Source organism: Condylura cristata, unplaced genomic scaffold, assembly GCF_000260355.1.
Source record: "Condylura cristata isolate star-nosed mole 26May11 unplaced genomic scaffold, ConCri1.0 scaffold00004, whole genome shotgun sequence".
In the NCBI taxonomy this organism is placed as follows: domain Eukaryota; kingdom Metazoa; phylum Chordata; class Mammalia; order Eulipotyphla; family Talpidae; genus Condylura; species Condylura cristata.
Window position 1 is genome coordinate 23,155,872 of NW_004567105.1, and position 15,858 is coordinate 23,171,729.

The 15,858-nt window shown below is 37.5% G+C and overlaps 1 protein-coding gene across 2 annotated transcripts in view; it reads right to left on the reverse strand.

Annotated features, from left to right (window-relative positions):
- Window positions 1-15,858, reverse strand: part of TMTC2 (transmembrane and tetratricopeptide repeat containing 2) — a 355,937-nt gene that overhangs the window by 192,977 nt on the left and 147,102 nt on the right. For both annotated transcript variants that reach the window (XM_004675843.2, XM_012735302.1), the window contains exon 2: window positions 13,805-14,375. In XM_004675843.2, the coding sequence (XP_004675900.1) occupies window positions 13,805-14,375 (571 nt within the window). The remainder of the gene's footprint in view (window positions 1-13,804; window positions 14,376-15,858) is intronic.

Below are 15,858 nucleotides of genomic sequence, written 5' to 3' on the forward strand. Positions count from 1 at the left end.
TGAAAATGTTATAATGTTTGAGAACATTGCAAGGGGGGGGGATGTATATCAGTGTATTAATGCATACCGGTGATCCCAAAGTGAAACATTCGCAAAATCATAGAGAAAGCATTTAAACAGAGTTTCTCTCCTGTTCCCAATCCATCCCCAAACAAACAAAAAAAGCAAAATGAAAAGTTCTATGCTGTAGATTCTAGTTTAAAATATGCTCCCCATGAAAGGCTGAATGATCATCCAAACTTGAAATATTCACAGGCAACTCATGAGGAATCCTAAAATCTTTCAGCAGTGACCCTCCTTACCCACCAGGTATCATCTGTCAATTCAAACAGCTTTTTAAATATTGGATTTCCTAACATCAAATCCAATTTACATATAGTCTTGTCTCAGCAAGCTGAAGTTACTGGATTAGGTTCCTGTAAGAAATGACTTGGTCTGAATGTGATTAACGTACCCGAAATATTTTATAAAATTTTTGGCAGACAAAATATCAGTATTGCCTTAAAAGTGAAGGCCTTTTTTGTCTCCTTTTCTCTCCCTATAACACAGAGAAACAAAACCATTCAACAACAAAACAATAAAAGCCAGCCCCAATGTTTCCCTGAAAAGGTTTGTTATAATAGTTTCTGGAATCAGCTGCAACAATACAGTCTGCCAAGTTGGAGGAGAATAGGAATAGGAAAGAGATTAACATTCACCTTTAGGTGCTAACACTGCTTCCCCTTTTGCCAAAGAATGAGAACTGAAAACTGCAAAGGATCTCAGCTACTGAACTAATCTGCCTTTACTATAAACCTAGCTAAAAGGAAATATATATGAGGAAAATGTAGGTGGTGGAAGAAGAAACAGAAGGCCGTTTTCCCCTCTGCTTTCAGATATGTAAGCAACAGCACCATCCTGAGCCCAAAGGGGAAAAAAAAAATCAGACTATAAACATCTGAGATGATGCCAAGACATTAGCATCCGAGAAAAATTATGTAATTATTTCTACATACCTGTTTTCAATCAAACAAAAAATAGATTATAAAATCATGTTGTATATAAGGATTATCCTTGTAAAAGAGTTTCTCTCCACATTTTAAAAATTATCAGCACTGGTCAACAGGACAGCAAAGATTCCATTATTTTTAACAGAAAATTTCCCCTGCATCCCATTAGAAAACCAAGGCTATACTTTGGCTTTGAAAAATGACAAAGTTCACTGCTATTGAAATGTTGTGTAAATATAGTGCAATGCTGATGACCATATCTGCTACTGGAAAAGAACTTGATTGAGGCTGTCACATAATATATTCACACCCAAGAAGTAAAATAGCATATCCCTATTTTTAAAACTATGTAATTCATGAGCCAAGACATTTAGTCATTTGCCCAAGATCAAATAGGAAGAAAATGATGGAGATTTAAATTTAAATGTAAATGATTTAGATTTAAATCTAAATCCACAGGTTGCAATCTTCAAGTCTTTCCACCTTAGTCTTACTTAACTCTATGCACCATACTAGCCTACTACGAACATACTGTGAGTTTGTTATTTGGTTATTCAAAGACATTTTTCTTTTCTTTTTTTTTTTTTTACTGTAGTAGACTTTTAATTTTTTTTTTTTTTGGTCACACTATATGTAAGATGTTAAGGAGAAACTATACTCAATGGAGTGTGTACAAAAATTGAAAATTTTTGACTGTACTTCAAATTAGGAGGAAAAAATTATATGCAATTTGGAGCTTTCCATTTCATAAAAGTTATAGAAATACACTCAAATTATTCATCTATAACCTTGGTATAAACCTGACCATTATAGAAGCTTTTATTCAAACATTTTGTTTTAATGGAATGCAGTAGACACACGCATTCATATATAAGTCCTACTCTAGGAGGGAGGGGCCACACCCGAAACCAAGAAAATGTTCTCATAAGGTTGGGCTGGTACATCTTAACAAGGCAACAACTCAAAATTCACAAAATGAAACATTAAAGGCTTTTTTTTAACTACACACAATTATTTTTAAACACCCACATCAATAGTGCACATAACTAAGAATTCTATTAAAGGTAAAAGGTATGTAGTTATGCCTAGTAGTATTTTTACATATGGTCTGTGTGTGTGTGTATTTCTTCACTTAGTAAAAATTAAGTCATTGACTTTTAAATGCCCTTTATTTCTCCCATATTGTCTCTGCTGCCTCTGATTATTTTTTAATCTTATGTTAATTATAGGCAAAATGACAACATACCAAGAAGCTGGCATTGTAGATTCCCCTGTCAGATCAAAGGGAAGTATAATGCTCTTTGTATTCTATTTCCTGAAATTAAATGAATAAACTTGTGCAGAAAGAAAGTCAATGTCCTGTGGAATGGAAACACCAACTTCACTAATCAAAGCCATAATTGCTGAAGAAACATCTATTAAATTCTGAATTCATGCTATTCCACTTGATGCACGAGTTATAATCAGACCAACAGAGCATACATGAGCCATCTGGGTTCTGCAGAGTTGTCAAGGCAAACCCAGAGAGCAAGGGCATATCGACCTTGTTAGCACCAAGTCCTTTCAGACTTTGGCATTAGAAGGTGCTATTCTTTCCTTTTGATTTCTTTTCTCCTTTTCGAAGACAGGAATACTGTGATCAGCAGATATGAAACATGATGTTTAAAAGAAATAAAAAACTTATCACACCAGGCAACATGCCACAGTAACACATTTTGCATGCATTTTAACTATCAGTAAACTTAATTTAATATTCATTTTATCTACCACCATCACCTCACTCAATTCATTCCTTTTAAGGAATTCCTGGCTTTCTACAATTTAAATTTCATTTGTGAAATCAACATTAATTAGCACGTTCACTGTTCCAAGCATTTAAGACTAGAATCAGACTTCTAGGAAATGACAATGGGTTTCAAATTTGTGCAAACCACATGGCTTTTGGAGAAACTGACAAAATCAAGCTGAATTATGAGTAACCTGATAATTTTAAGATCCCTTCAGTCAATTTGATTCCTCTGAGGCAGCAGGTTATCGAAAATTGAGCCGGGTGATGTCATATGCATTCCAGACAGTGTTATGAGAGCAGCATAGCTGATTTCAATGAGATTCATTATTTATTCATCACAAGGTCCAATTTGCGTGTCACTTTCACTGATGGTCTACTAAGTCAGCTGAGTGAAATTTAGTGCTAATATAGTATTTTATGCTATACTATAAAAGAATCCCTTTTAAACATTTTTTCTGTCTTCCTTGTATGCAAGAGCACAAAACAAAGAAGGACTTTGTACTTTGTGGCTATTCACATTAATATCTGAACACAGTTGAGCAAAGCTGCAAGAATGGACACAGGAGAAAGCCCTTGAGAACTACTGCTTTCCTCAGTAGACATGTGCAATAATATGCCAGATACTATATAGTAAAAAGTATAGTGAAAAGAAAAAAAAATATTTGTCTCATGCTAAAGGATAAGGAAAGCACTGCCAGGAGACACACTCACTGAATGAGATAAACTTGAGTCTGATTCTTCATCTTATCACAGAGGCACCTTCCCTAAAGTTTAACGGAAGGACAAGAATAAAGCCTCCCCATGTGGCAAGACGGAAATGGCTAACCCATCTCAGGAAATTCCTACAGACCAGCAGAAGTGAAAGCATATTTAGAGAACATATATTATCTCCCAACATTGTTGGGAGCACAATATTTCTTAAAAGGTCAATACAGGGCCCTCCATGGTGGCACAATGGGTTAAAGTTCAGCACTATGAAGCACTCTACAGCCACTGCAGCATGAGTTCGATCCCCAGTCAGGAAGGTGACCCACATGGCACCGCAGCCCTCTCCTGTCCTACCCACTGCTCCCCTGGGCAGTGTTTTAGTCCGTCAGCTGGTTCTTCTCCCCACTCTGTCTCTGGTGAATTCTCTCATCCACCCACACACATATCTGGCCTATATACCAGTTTTGTATGAATAAATTCTGTATGCATAAAAAAAGTCTGTAAAAAAAGAAAAAAAAAAGGTCATATATCATTGTCACACTTGCTGACATGATCTTCCTTTCCTGACTCATTTTTCCTCTAGAACCTCATGCTCTCTGTTAATCAAAAAATTCAGGAGACCATTAAAAAGTCAAAGAGCATTTAGGTGATTTATGTGGAATCAAAGAACTACAAATCGGGGCAGCACAATTTCAGACAAAAAACGAAAGTATATCTTGAGGAAGGACAAATGTCGGGGTTTTTTTTAAATGGAGAACAAAAGTAGATTGAAATAAGGAATGAGATAATTGTCAAGTGAAGGAGTCACAAGTGAAAATACATAAAAGTTCACTTTATCTATTGTTTCAAACATGATGTTACCACTCCTGCTGGTCTTCCTGGACTGTCGGTGATTTGGTCCAGGCAAAGGGTGTGGCCCAGCTCAAATAAGTCAGGTAAACTAGTTTCTCTGCTGTGGCTTTTCTGGCCCCAATTTAAAATGGTTCCATCTGGTGCAAATGTAAACTTGTCCAGCCCCCATGGAAAACATTATTGAAATTTCTAAAAATATTAGTAACACTGTATGATATAGCAATTCCACCCCACCTAACTGATGAATGAAAAATTAGTAATTCAAAGAGATACACACACCCCTCCATCCAATGTAGCACTATTTATATTAACAAAGCATTTATAATAGTACATATTACAATAGCCATATGAAAACAACCTAAGTGCCCAAAGACAGTTGAGTGTTAAGAAATTGTGGGACATATACATGATGATAGGATACCACTACTCGGTTGTCAAAAAAGGTAAATACATGCCTTTTGCAACAAAATAGATGGAACTAGGGAGGATATGCTAAGGGAAATAAGTGAGGAGAAAGACAAATATTGGGTGGTGTTACTTATGTGTGGAATACAGAGAAATACAGCAAAGGGTCAGATAAAACCAAACCAGTAAAGCACTCAGAAACTGAATTTAGATTCAGTTTTGAGCTGTAGAACTGTGACATCGATATCTCCGTAAAGGGAGAAATACCTTGACCCTTGCCTCCACTTACATGCAGCCATCTTGGGCTAGTTACTGGTAACCAGGGGGCAGAACTGAGCAGCCAGGTGAAGCCATAGCACACACAGAAGAGAGACATGAAGAAGGACTCGCTTGCTTCTCCACTTTGGACCTGCACCAGGAAGTTGGGAAGACTCACATGGATACATGTAAAGGAGAGAATTGTGGAGACACCTGAAAGCTACAAATGAATGAGAGACACATGGGAAGCTGACAATAGCAGCCATTATCTTGAATTGTACTTTGATTTTGCTCCTTTCATCCAAGACTGGCCAGGCCCCTACTGCCTATTTTCTATGGCTCCCTGCTAGAAGGTACCTTATATTTGTGACAAGCTTTGGAGCTTTAGCATCCCACTTCAACCCATTCTGACTGGACATTAATCCATGAGGGGCTACGTAACTTTGGGTGTTGTACTGGAAAACTAGTGTTCTTTCTTCTTATGCACACTAGTTCTACTAAAGTTATTTTACACCGAGTATTCTTTGTCTTTGTGTGCAAAGATGGCAGGATCCTTTTGAAACATGCAAGTTTGAGGATACAAATACATAGCATATATCTGAATAGGTGTGGACCTATACCTCAGAGTCACATACAATGTTGTCAGGATACAAAAGAAATTCTGTATGCCTCTGGGTTCTTCTTGGTCTGGATGAGTAATTAAAGCAGCCATCGGTAAGGTTAAGAAAAGACAGACAATTCAATAACACATGTGTGTGGCATATATGTTGCATATATGTGTGTATAATGTATACATATATGTGTTACATTTATACATGTGTGTGTTCGATGAGAGAGAGAATTTGCACAGGTGTAAACTCTAAAGAGTAGATCAGGAATGTTTACCCATATTTTAGAACCTGGGGCATCAAGAACAGAGAGAGAGGCTTCATGTTACTGACAAAAGGGAATGATCTCATTCGTACTCTGAGTAAAAGTGAGATTCTTAGAAAGGAAGAACATGATTACTAATAAAAACTTCAAACAGGATGAGACCCCCCCACCTCCCCCCCACACACCTACATCCTTCTAGGTCTTACAAAGGTGAGCAGTGATTGCTTTGATTAGGAAAAGAGCAGAATCTCAGTACAGATGGATTTCTTCTTAGATTAGGGACTGGTGAGGATTTAGACTCCTCTTTGCCTTCAGCACCCTCACTGTTCTCAAGCAAAAATCTTCATTATTTAGTAAATGATGGTAAAAAATCTCAAGCGCACTCACCCCTTGATAAACCACTCTTTCCTGTACACCAATGTGACAAGAGAACTACGCTGAGAGATTAGCTAGTCCTTTTGGAAGGAATGATCCCACAAAAATGTTACCATAATTTTTAAAATGTACTATAGAAAAAGAAAATGGTTCTACCTACATCAGCTTTCCACATTGTATGCATCTGTTCAATGGTGCCCAGTAACTTCTCATGAGCTTCCTTCTGTGAAATGTTCCATATATCCTCACTTTTCCTTCTCTCTCAAAATATAAATGCCTATATCCAAACTATCTTTGAGACCTCTAGTCAAGGGATCTGCTTCAAAAGCACTTTCTGATCCCCTCACCTTAAAGTAACTTCCCTATCTATACACTTTCCCAAGAGTCAGTGTGTTCCTTTACAGCTGCCACCACAACCACATCCTAGCTTGATTTTCAGTTCGTATTAAATATACTCTTCTCAACTTCCCACTACTTTGAAATGTCCTAAAGAGCAGATTTTTGTCAATTTCCACATCAGCAAATACAGTGCTTTGCACAGAGAAAATTTTTGAATCATCACTTTGGAATTGATTACTGTTCCAAGTATTAACATTCTCAGGCAACCATTAAGCAAGTTTGCAAAGAGTAGTCCCACTTGCCAAATTTCAATTTCTTAACGTGAACCTATAATGCAACTAGAATACAGAATCCTCTTAAATCAGCTAAGCAAGAAACCAACCTACAGGAATAACATACTTTATTAATCTTTGACTTTGAATTGTAAAATATTTGTGAACCTCAATTTTATTTGTGGCATTATCTGGTTAACAGTGTTGGCAGCTGTTCAAAGTTTGAAAGTACTATAGGTCATGAATATTAAATGCTACAACAAGTTTACTGGGAGAAAATCCAAATTCATTTATAAGTGCATGACAAATAGTCAGCCCTCTAGTTTCAATAATGTTAGGAAATACTGTGATCAGAATCTGAGTATCTTGCTATATGGATTCTCACAAAGTCAAGTGTAAGGGAAAGAAATCATAAGAAAGTGGCAACACTCCTGAAGCAGAGTGGCACAGATGTTGATTGAAGAAAATCAGAAACAGCAAATATATCACATAGATTCATTCAGTACAATTGATATGAGGGTCACATCTTGCGTAAAATCACAACCTAATCTAGAAAGAAAAAGAACAAAGCTGTAAATAATAGATAATGCCTATGCCATCTCCAGCAGCTACTCAAATAGAAGAACATATGTGAATTCCATGTACAAATACCTGCAGGCTATGTGACTTGCTTTTCATGTACCTTCTATACACAGGAATCATACAAAATAGAAATACAGAAGCACTACATATTATATTGCCCTGTCCCAAAAGAAAGAACCAGAAACCTCAACATAATGGACATTCTGCCATTGGAAACCATTCTCAAGGTAGACCAAGGGAGTGGTTGGGAAAAAGAGGGGTGGTTGTTAGTTTGAGTCTGACCACCACATTTCAGGTAGAACTGTTAATAGTATAATCCTGATACAAAGTGGAAGGTCTAGGTTCCCTGCCCCACCCAAGGAAGGGTGGAGCTTCGCAGTCAGAGAAGCTAGAAAGCTTAGGAGGGCATGGGAGAAGAGGAAAGCGAAGACCTGGAAGAGGAGCAGAGACATATAAAGCCATGCTTGCTTCTCAGCCTTGGACTTGTACACAGGAACTTGGAGATATGGAAAGTAAAGCTTAAAAGAGATGTGGGTGAAAGATCCATGGGAAGGCTGACAGTGATGGCCGTTATCTTGACTTGTACTTTTATTTTGCATTTTTCCTTCTAGATTTGACTGGCCCTTTCTAACCCCTTTACTACTGGTCCCAACCAGAAGGTGCCTTAGGCTTGTGGCCTCAGTGGCCCTGTTTATGGACAATCCCATTTGGCCAGACATATACTCTAGGGTATGGGTAACTTTACTATTTCACTTGGAAGCTATAGCCTTTCTCTTGCTCTATTGTACACTAATTCTATTAAAGGTCTTTTTTTTATTATTATTGAAGTTCTTATGCACTAAGAGAACCTATTTAGAGCATAAAAGGTTGGGGAGATCTCTCTTCCTGCCTGCTAACAGAATCAAGCTTACCTAATAGCCAAGATAAAGGTAAACTTCATTAATCTTTAAAAAATGCCATCATTCACATCTTGCTTAAATTTTAAAGTTATTCCTAGACAGAGAAGACTTGTTTTTCAAAAGTAGAAATGCCTCCTATAACCCTTCTTATAGTCTCTTTACTTAGCTTACATGAAAAAGGACTGCAAAATTTAATTTTAAGAAAAGGAGACTGCACAGATACGAACATCTTAGAAGCAATTAGGTTAAAACAAAGGTAGTCATCTTTAGAGAAACTCTTAAGAATCAAACTAAAAGCACTTCATTTTTCCTAGTTATCTTATGCTATTATAGTTGCTGCAATGAATTTCTGATTTCCTTTTTCAAAAAAAAAATTTTCCACCTGTGATTGAGTGAGTGATTATGAGGTTATAAAGGGGGTGGGGCAGAAAGATGTTTCCACATTAAAACAGTTAACAGATGTTAAATAAACACAGAAAATGGCCAGGAGGCCAGCAATGACTGATGTTGGGTAAGTAAGAAAAATGTTGCTTTTACTGATTTTATTACCCATGTACCTCCTGGGGTCATAGGAGACTTGTAAAAAGTTTTGTGGGTAGATAAAAGTCTAGCATTTATTTGCAAGCCTAGTTTAAGTGTGTGTCAAAGGTTCCCCTTGCCCTTACTTTTGGACCACATAAAACCAAGTGAAAGTCATATATGGAAGGCTAAAATAATCATTAGGTAAAAGGTCAAAAAACCTTTTCAACATTTTTCTGACATGAACTTTTTCCAATCCACCTTCCTGGCCTCACTAACTAGGAATGACTTCCTCCTTATAGAAAGAAACAATATAGGATTGCACTTAAACATTTCAGGGATATAGCTGTAAAGGGTAAATCTTAAACAAGTGTGAATTCAATTTGCTAAGTACCTACTATGTGCCAGGTGGTGCACTAGATGACAAGGATACTGTGGGAAATAAACAGAAATCTGAAGCTAAAACTTAGAAACACTTGAGAAATTTAAATATAGATTTGAACATCTCTTTTCCTTATACACATATTTAAGTATTTTATATTTATTATTTTCTTAAAAATCTTGCCAACTACCAGCAACCTAACTAGTGACAATATTATTTTAACTATTAAAACAATATAATTCTTACCATATTCAACATTCTTGTCATAAGTCATTTACTCTCTCAGTAAGAATGTATTAATTAAGTTGAAAGTGTTAATATTTGTATCAAATTCAGCAGATGTAAACTACATGTTTTTGTCAAATACTACATAGAATAACTATTATGTACCAGGTACTTACTCATTTCGGACAGTCATCAAAAACACTCGGTATCTCCCTACTGCAATAGGGGGGTGCAGCAGTGGGACAATGGCTGTGTCACTCCAGTCCTTTAGGCCTGGTTCTCATACACATTTGGGTTTGGGGTCAGGACATGATGGAAGTTACAGGAAAAAAAATGAAGAGCCTTGCCCCGTACCTAATAATTTCCAGTTTTAAAAGGTCTACCATTTTGAGATTTTTGAGTATTTGACTTGTTCTCTAACTTGCATAATAAACATTTGTGCTCTAGAGTTTTCTGTTTATATATGTTATGTTTTATAGGAAAGGGAGTTTATTTCATCTGGCAAACCACAATAACTATGATGCAGAGGTAATTGGTAAGATATTTAAGATGATTATTCTTTCAAGTTTAAAAAGTCTTTTTAATCCACTTTCTTCAGAGCCTTCCCTAACTCTCCCCAGGCATAAAAAAATCTATGTATTTTAAAGGCAGAATATAGAATATTCTATAACTTCCATATGTAAACTATGCCAGTGTTTACAAGTGCCACGGTCATGGGATTCTATATGAAAGTCTGTGCTTAAATATGCCTGTTTCAGTGTAAGTTGTTTCCTAATTTATTTGTTTTCCAACCACATATTCAAACACTACTGTAAGTTTATCTTTAAGCCTCCTTTTCTTACGATAAAGAATTTCAAACTTTATCAATATTTTTTCTTTCCCTTTAACTAATATGAATGAGTTGCCTTTCAAATATGTGCATCCAGCACATAATTACCAACCACCAGTTTCATACACGCTTCACTAAATTCCTAGGTGAAAACAGTTACTGTCTCCTTTGTCAGGAAAAAGAACCAAGTCACTCAAATAGCTCAAGTTACTCAGTGTGAGTTAAGATCCCATTCTATATGATTTTCTACTGTATCTACTTTGGTAGAATATGCCACCCCAATATGTGTCACTTTGGCATGTGAGTTAGAGTGGAAGACAAGGAAGAAGCAGAAGATTCAAGAAAAGCTCTTACCTCTGCATTAAATTCCTAAAGTAATTCAGGTGGGTAATCTAGCAAGGAAAGAGAGCTATTGCCAGAGAAAACCTTTTTTTTTTTTAAAGAATTTTTTTTTTTAAGATTTATTTATTTATGCATACAGAACTGAGGTACAGGCTAGAGGCTCAGGGGTGATAAGAGGCCTCACCAGAGACAGAGTGGGGAACAGAACAGGCAGATTGACAAAGTACACTGCTGAGGGGAGCAGCGGGCGGGTCAGGAGAGGTCTGCCACGCCATGTGGTCACCTCCAGGGCAGGCGGGAATCGAACTCATGAGGAAGCAGCTTTAGATTCTCAGTGCTGTGCTTTAACCCGCTGTGCCACCAGGGAGGGCCACCAGAGAAAACCTTTTACCTTAAAGACTTACCATCCTGATTACCAAATATCTACTCTTCTTATCATCTATGAATTGCCCTCCTTCCCTCTGAAGTCCCAAGTTCCTATTCTGGTCCTTAACTCAGCATGGTAAATAAGTCTCAATTGTTTGACTTATCCTTAAGTTTGACAGCTTCCATTTCCCACAGGTATATTTAGTTTCTTATTTTTTTTTTCTTTCCTCGTCAATGCCACATGTCAATGTACTTACTATACCAGCCAAAGAACCTATAAGGCAAGAAGGGAAAATTCCCTCTCCCCCACCCCAGCCATCTAACTTTACATCTGTTTATTCATCTTCACACCTTCACAATGTGGTAAAAAGATCACCAGACAGACACAAATAGGTGTTCCAGTCCTAACAAGTCTACCATTTCCTGGGTGACCTTCAACTCTGGTTCTCTGCACCTCAGCCCAAAATCAGGGGACTAGCACAGATGGCCTCTCTGGTTCCTTACACATTTATAAAATCTGTTATCCCACTGTCCTCATTAAGCTCACTGGCCCAAAACCTGACACTGAAAGAAAGCTCCAAGTTGAGAAAGAACTAAGGGTTTTGCTGCCACTCATTAAAACCCTTGTCTGGCTCTGCAAGGGGTGTTTGCCAGAGAGTCTGGGCAAGTTTCCACTTGGAAACTTCTCAGGATACTGAACCTTCAAAATATCAAGTCCTTTCCCATTGCATGGGGTACTTCACACTTTCTACTCTTAGGGGTTCCTCTGCTACTGGCATTTTTCATATACCAAATTGGCAGCTGCATAAGTAATGATCCAGATAAAACACATTACATTCAGTTAAATTTCAGGTAAGCAAAGAAATCTGTCTATAATAAGATCTCCCAAATACTATATAAAACATTTATAATAAGGAGTTTTGTATACAACCCTGTCCTTTAATATGTGCTTAGAAAGCCAATAATCTCTCTGAAGAGAACTTCACTAAAATCAAGACCTGAGTTAACATATCAAGATAATTTCCTAGCCATGAGAAAATAAAATGAAAATTCTGTATAAGAAAGCATAACATATCACAGGCTTACAAAACATGGTCTTGAAATGCCCAGTCTGAATCCTCAAATCTCTCAACAACCACAGCACACAGACCGTGATTTCTATTTATTCTATTTGTGTTTTAAGTAAAAGAAAGATTCCTAGTGTTGACAACATGGTTCAAAAGGATAAGAGAAAAAGATTATTCTCCCCTAAGTCTCCTAGAAAGAGTAATTAAAATTGATTTGAAATTAAGAGTTTGACTTTTAAGCCATATGTTGTTTTCATGCATCAAACCTTAATCAGATATTTCTTTAGACATTTCAGCCTATAGTTGAAATCACAAAAGAACTTTATCTAGCACTAGACACTTTAGTTTCAGTAAAGATAATGCTCCCTGAAAAACAGAAATTCAGCAGTAATTACTAAGTGAAAAAAAAAATCATTAAAAAAGTTTTTGTCTCAGGCCTTCCCTGCTGGCGCAGCGGGTTAAAGCACAGCACTAAAAAGCTAAAGCTACTTCAGCATGAGTTCAATCCCAGCCCTGGAGGTGACCCACATGGTGTGGCAGACTTCTCCTGGCCCACTGTCTCCTCCCTTCAGCAGTGTACTTCATCAGTCTGCCTGGTCTGCTCCCCACTCTGTCTCTGGTGAATCCTCTCATGGTCCCTGTACCTCTGGCCTGTACTCCAGTTTTGTGTGCACAAATAAATAAATATTAAAAAAAATAAGTTTTTGTCTCTACTTCCCTCAAATTTTCCTTTACTTTCTCAAGTTTATTTTAAGTAAAACTGACAAGACTTTGGAGATGGGTAGTATTCAAAAACTAGAAAACTTGATCATTTTCTCAGGGTTACTATCAAGTCATAATTGCTCATGTCTATGTTCAAAATGAAAGGAGAGCTGAGGGATGCAAGTCTTGGCCAAATACAGTCTTTACACATAACTATTGGTGAGTGTATTATGAAAGAAAGAGGATGGGAGATGAGCAGAAAGTTCCATATGTTCTTTTCCTCTCAAAGTCTCCCTGTAACACCAGAAAACCACTCAGTGTTATAAAAGTATATGGGAACTGAAAAAAAAAAAAAATGCTTCTGAGACTTTCAACATTGCATTTGAAACCTCTAAGGGAATCCAGAAGAACAAATACTAAGCCCTGAGGCAAAGGTCTTCATTGGCCTCAGGGCAAACTTATGATAAGTACCTTCTGTTTTGATTCTTCTATTCTTATCCACAACAACAAAGAAAAGGTGAATACTGATTCATTGTTTAAGAATTTGAGTTCCCAGAGTTACCAGTGCACTACAGAGAAGAGTGGAGTTCCAAAGTCAAGTCAGGAAAAGTAATATTAGTGAGCAGCAAAAGACTTGCCCTCTCCCAAGTCTAGCATCAGCTCTATCATTTGCTATGCTATTTTTATAAATATACATAATAGGCAATTTATTGGCTGGGGGAGAATTTCAATTGAAAATAAAGAATGGCTATAAAGTAACAATAAAGATGCATTTTCTTTACAAGGCCAAATTGTTCTTCCATGACCTTTGGAGTCATGAAACTGAGTTAAGAAATCTGAGAAATAAAACAATATGCTACAGAAACCCCAGGTCAAAAGGTCAGAAAGGACACTTCCACTTACCAAACATCAAAAGAAACTTATTTTAAATTCTCTTTGAACAGGAACAAATTTGCTTTTTAAATGGTGAAAAAGGACCAAGCAAGAAGATTACTCAGTAATCCAATGCTGGAGCACCGACAATCACTTACTTTGTAAATGGTAGGCAAGATCTGTTTCATTTTCAGCCTGTGAAAGACAAAGACATCATAAACTGCAGAAACTGCGAGAACAGTCACTCCTTGTTCCTTCCACAACATGCTGCATCCTGCACACAGTCCGGTCCCCAGGAACCAGCCCCAGGTCCTGGCTGAGTAGCCTCTTGTAGAACAGTGTTTAATGTAGCAGAGCAAGGACAGGAGAAAGAAGAGACTGGCTCCAACATCAGCCCGTCCCACAATTCCTGCCACTGCCTCAGTGTGAATGGGGTGAGAGGCAAACATCAAGCCAGCCATGAAGGTCCAGTATCCGTCCCCAAGCAGTATCTTGGAGAAGCTGGTGAAGAGACCGGTAACGGCCGCATGCAACAGGACATTGACAAGGTGGTAGCTCCAGGGATTCAGCCCTCCGATGGCGTGGTTCAGGCGAAAAGAAAGCGTGCAGAGTGGCCGGTAGGACTTGTGGCTGCCACTGTGGGTTAGAAGAGTCCCCCAGAAATCATTGTAGAAGATATGTGTCCATGGAGTTTCTGGGAGGAGGTCCTGATTGGTCTTGATAGCACGGCTAAAAGACAAAATATTTTAAAAGAATCAAATGTAAAATACTGAAAGGCAATAAAATACATGGCATTGTTAAGTCACTGCCTTCCTCAGAAGCTTCATCGCGTGACTTTATGATGGGATTTCAGGTATGCAGGAGTAAGGCAAATGAGCCTTAAAGAGGAATTTACTCATAGAGTGAATTCAAATCCTCTTCCTAATGCTTACTAACACCACAAGTAGGGTTGTAGTTATTTTCTTCAAAAGATTTCCTCGTTTGAATGCAAAAACCTTTGAAGAATAAATGCAGTTTCTATCAGTGACTTCAGCCATAACACAAGTTGGCAAATACCTGCACCAAAACTCATTTGCTCAACTGGCTGAAAATTCAGATTCCAGATCCCAGGTAGAGATGAGGACTAATAATCTACATTTAAAAGAAGCACAGTCCCGGAGGATATTAAGCAGTCGCTTTCTACTAGAAATAAATTTTAGGCAGCATATCTTTAGCCTCAATCATGAACAAAACACCTGGTGATCTTGTTAAAATGCTGGTTCTCACTCAGTAGATGTGGGAAGGAAATTCCATATTGCTGGAAACTCCCAGTTAATAGTAACACTTCTGGTCCTTGGACTATACTTTGAGTAGCAAGGGTTTAGAGGGCTGGAAGGGTGGAAGAGAATGGCACTATTCCTATCCAAATATTTCTGTCCTTGAGAAAATCTATACTGTGAAAAAACAGATGACAAAAAACAATGATACATCATTAATAAAGTAACAAATATATTTGCATATGTATGTATACACATATGCACACACACACACACACACACACACACATATGGATGGATGGAAATGCCAGTGGGAACAGCAAAAGAATAAAAAGCCACTGTTTTGTACAAAGAAACTGATTAAGGGGAGTGAGAAGATCACTGGTTTTCCATGGGCTTGGCAATTTAAGATTAAGTGCATTTATTACTTTGATTAAAAATATATATCTGCCTCCCCCCTTCATCCTGGTAAACATCAGCCTCTCCCCTTGCTGACCTCTCACAGGCCTTAGTGACATCTATAGCAATCATTTATGGCATTTCATGTCTCCTGCTTTTGAGAATTGATAGTTACAGGCTTGCATGCCTGAATCATCTATTGATTAATGCATTACTCATGAATATCTGGAATTTATAACAGTTCCAAAGGCACAAAAGGTAGAAACAGAAGCATTTCCATGGCCCATAATCTTTCCCCTATGTTGGCCTTCTCAAACTATGGTCCACAATACTCAGGGTGTATGTGACAAGGCACACAGACCTTGTCAACATTTTAGTGGTTATATTTTCAGGTGTATTTGAAAGGAAATTTAATTTATCACATCAGAGCTAGATTTTAGAGCTGTTTGCTCAGAACAAAGCTTTTAAAAGTTTAAAAATCAATGTAAACACAATATTAAGAAATCAACAGTAATGTTATAGATGAACACAGTACACATTTTGAAATGGTATGTAAA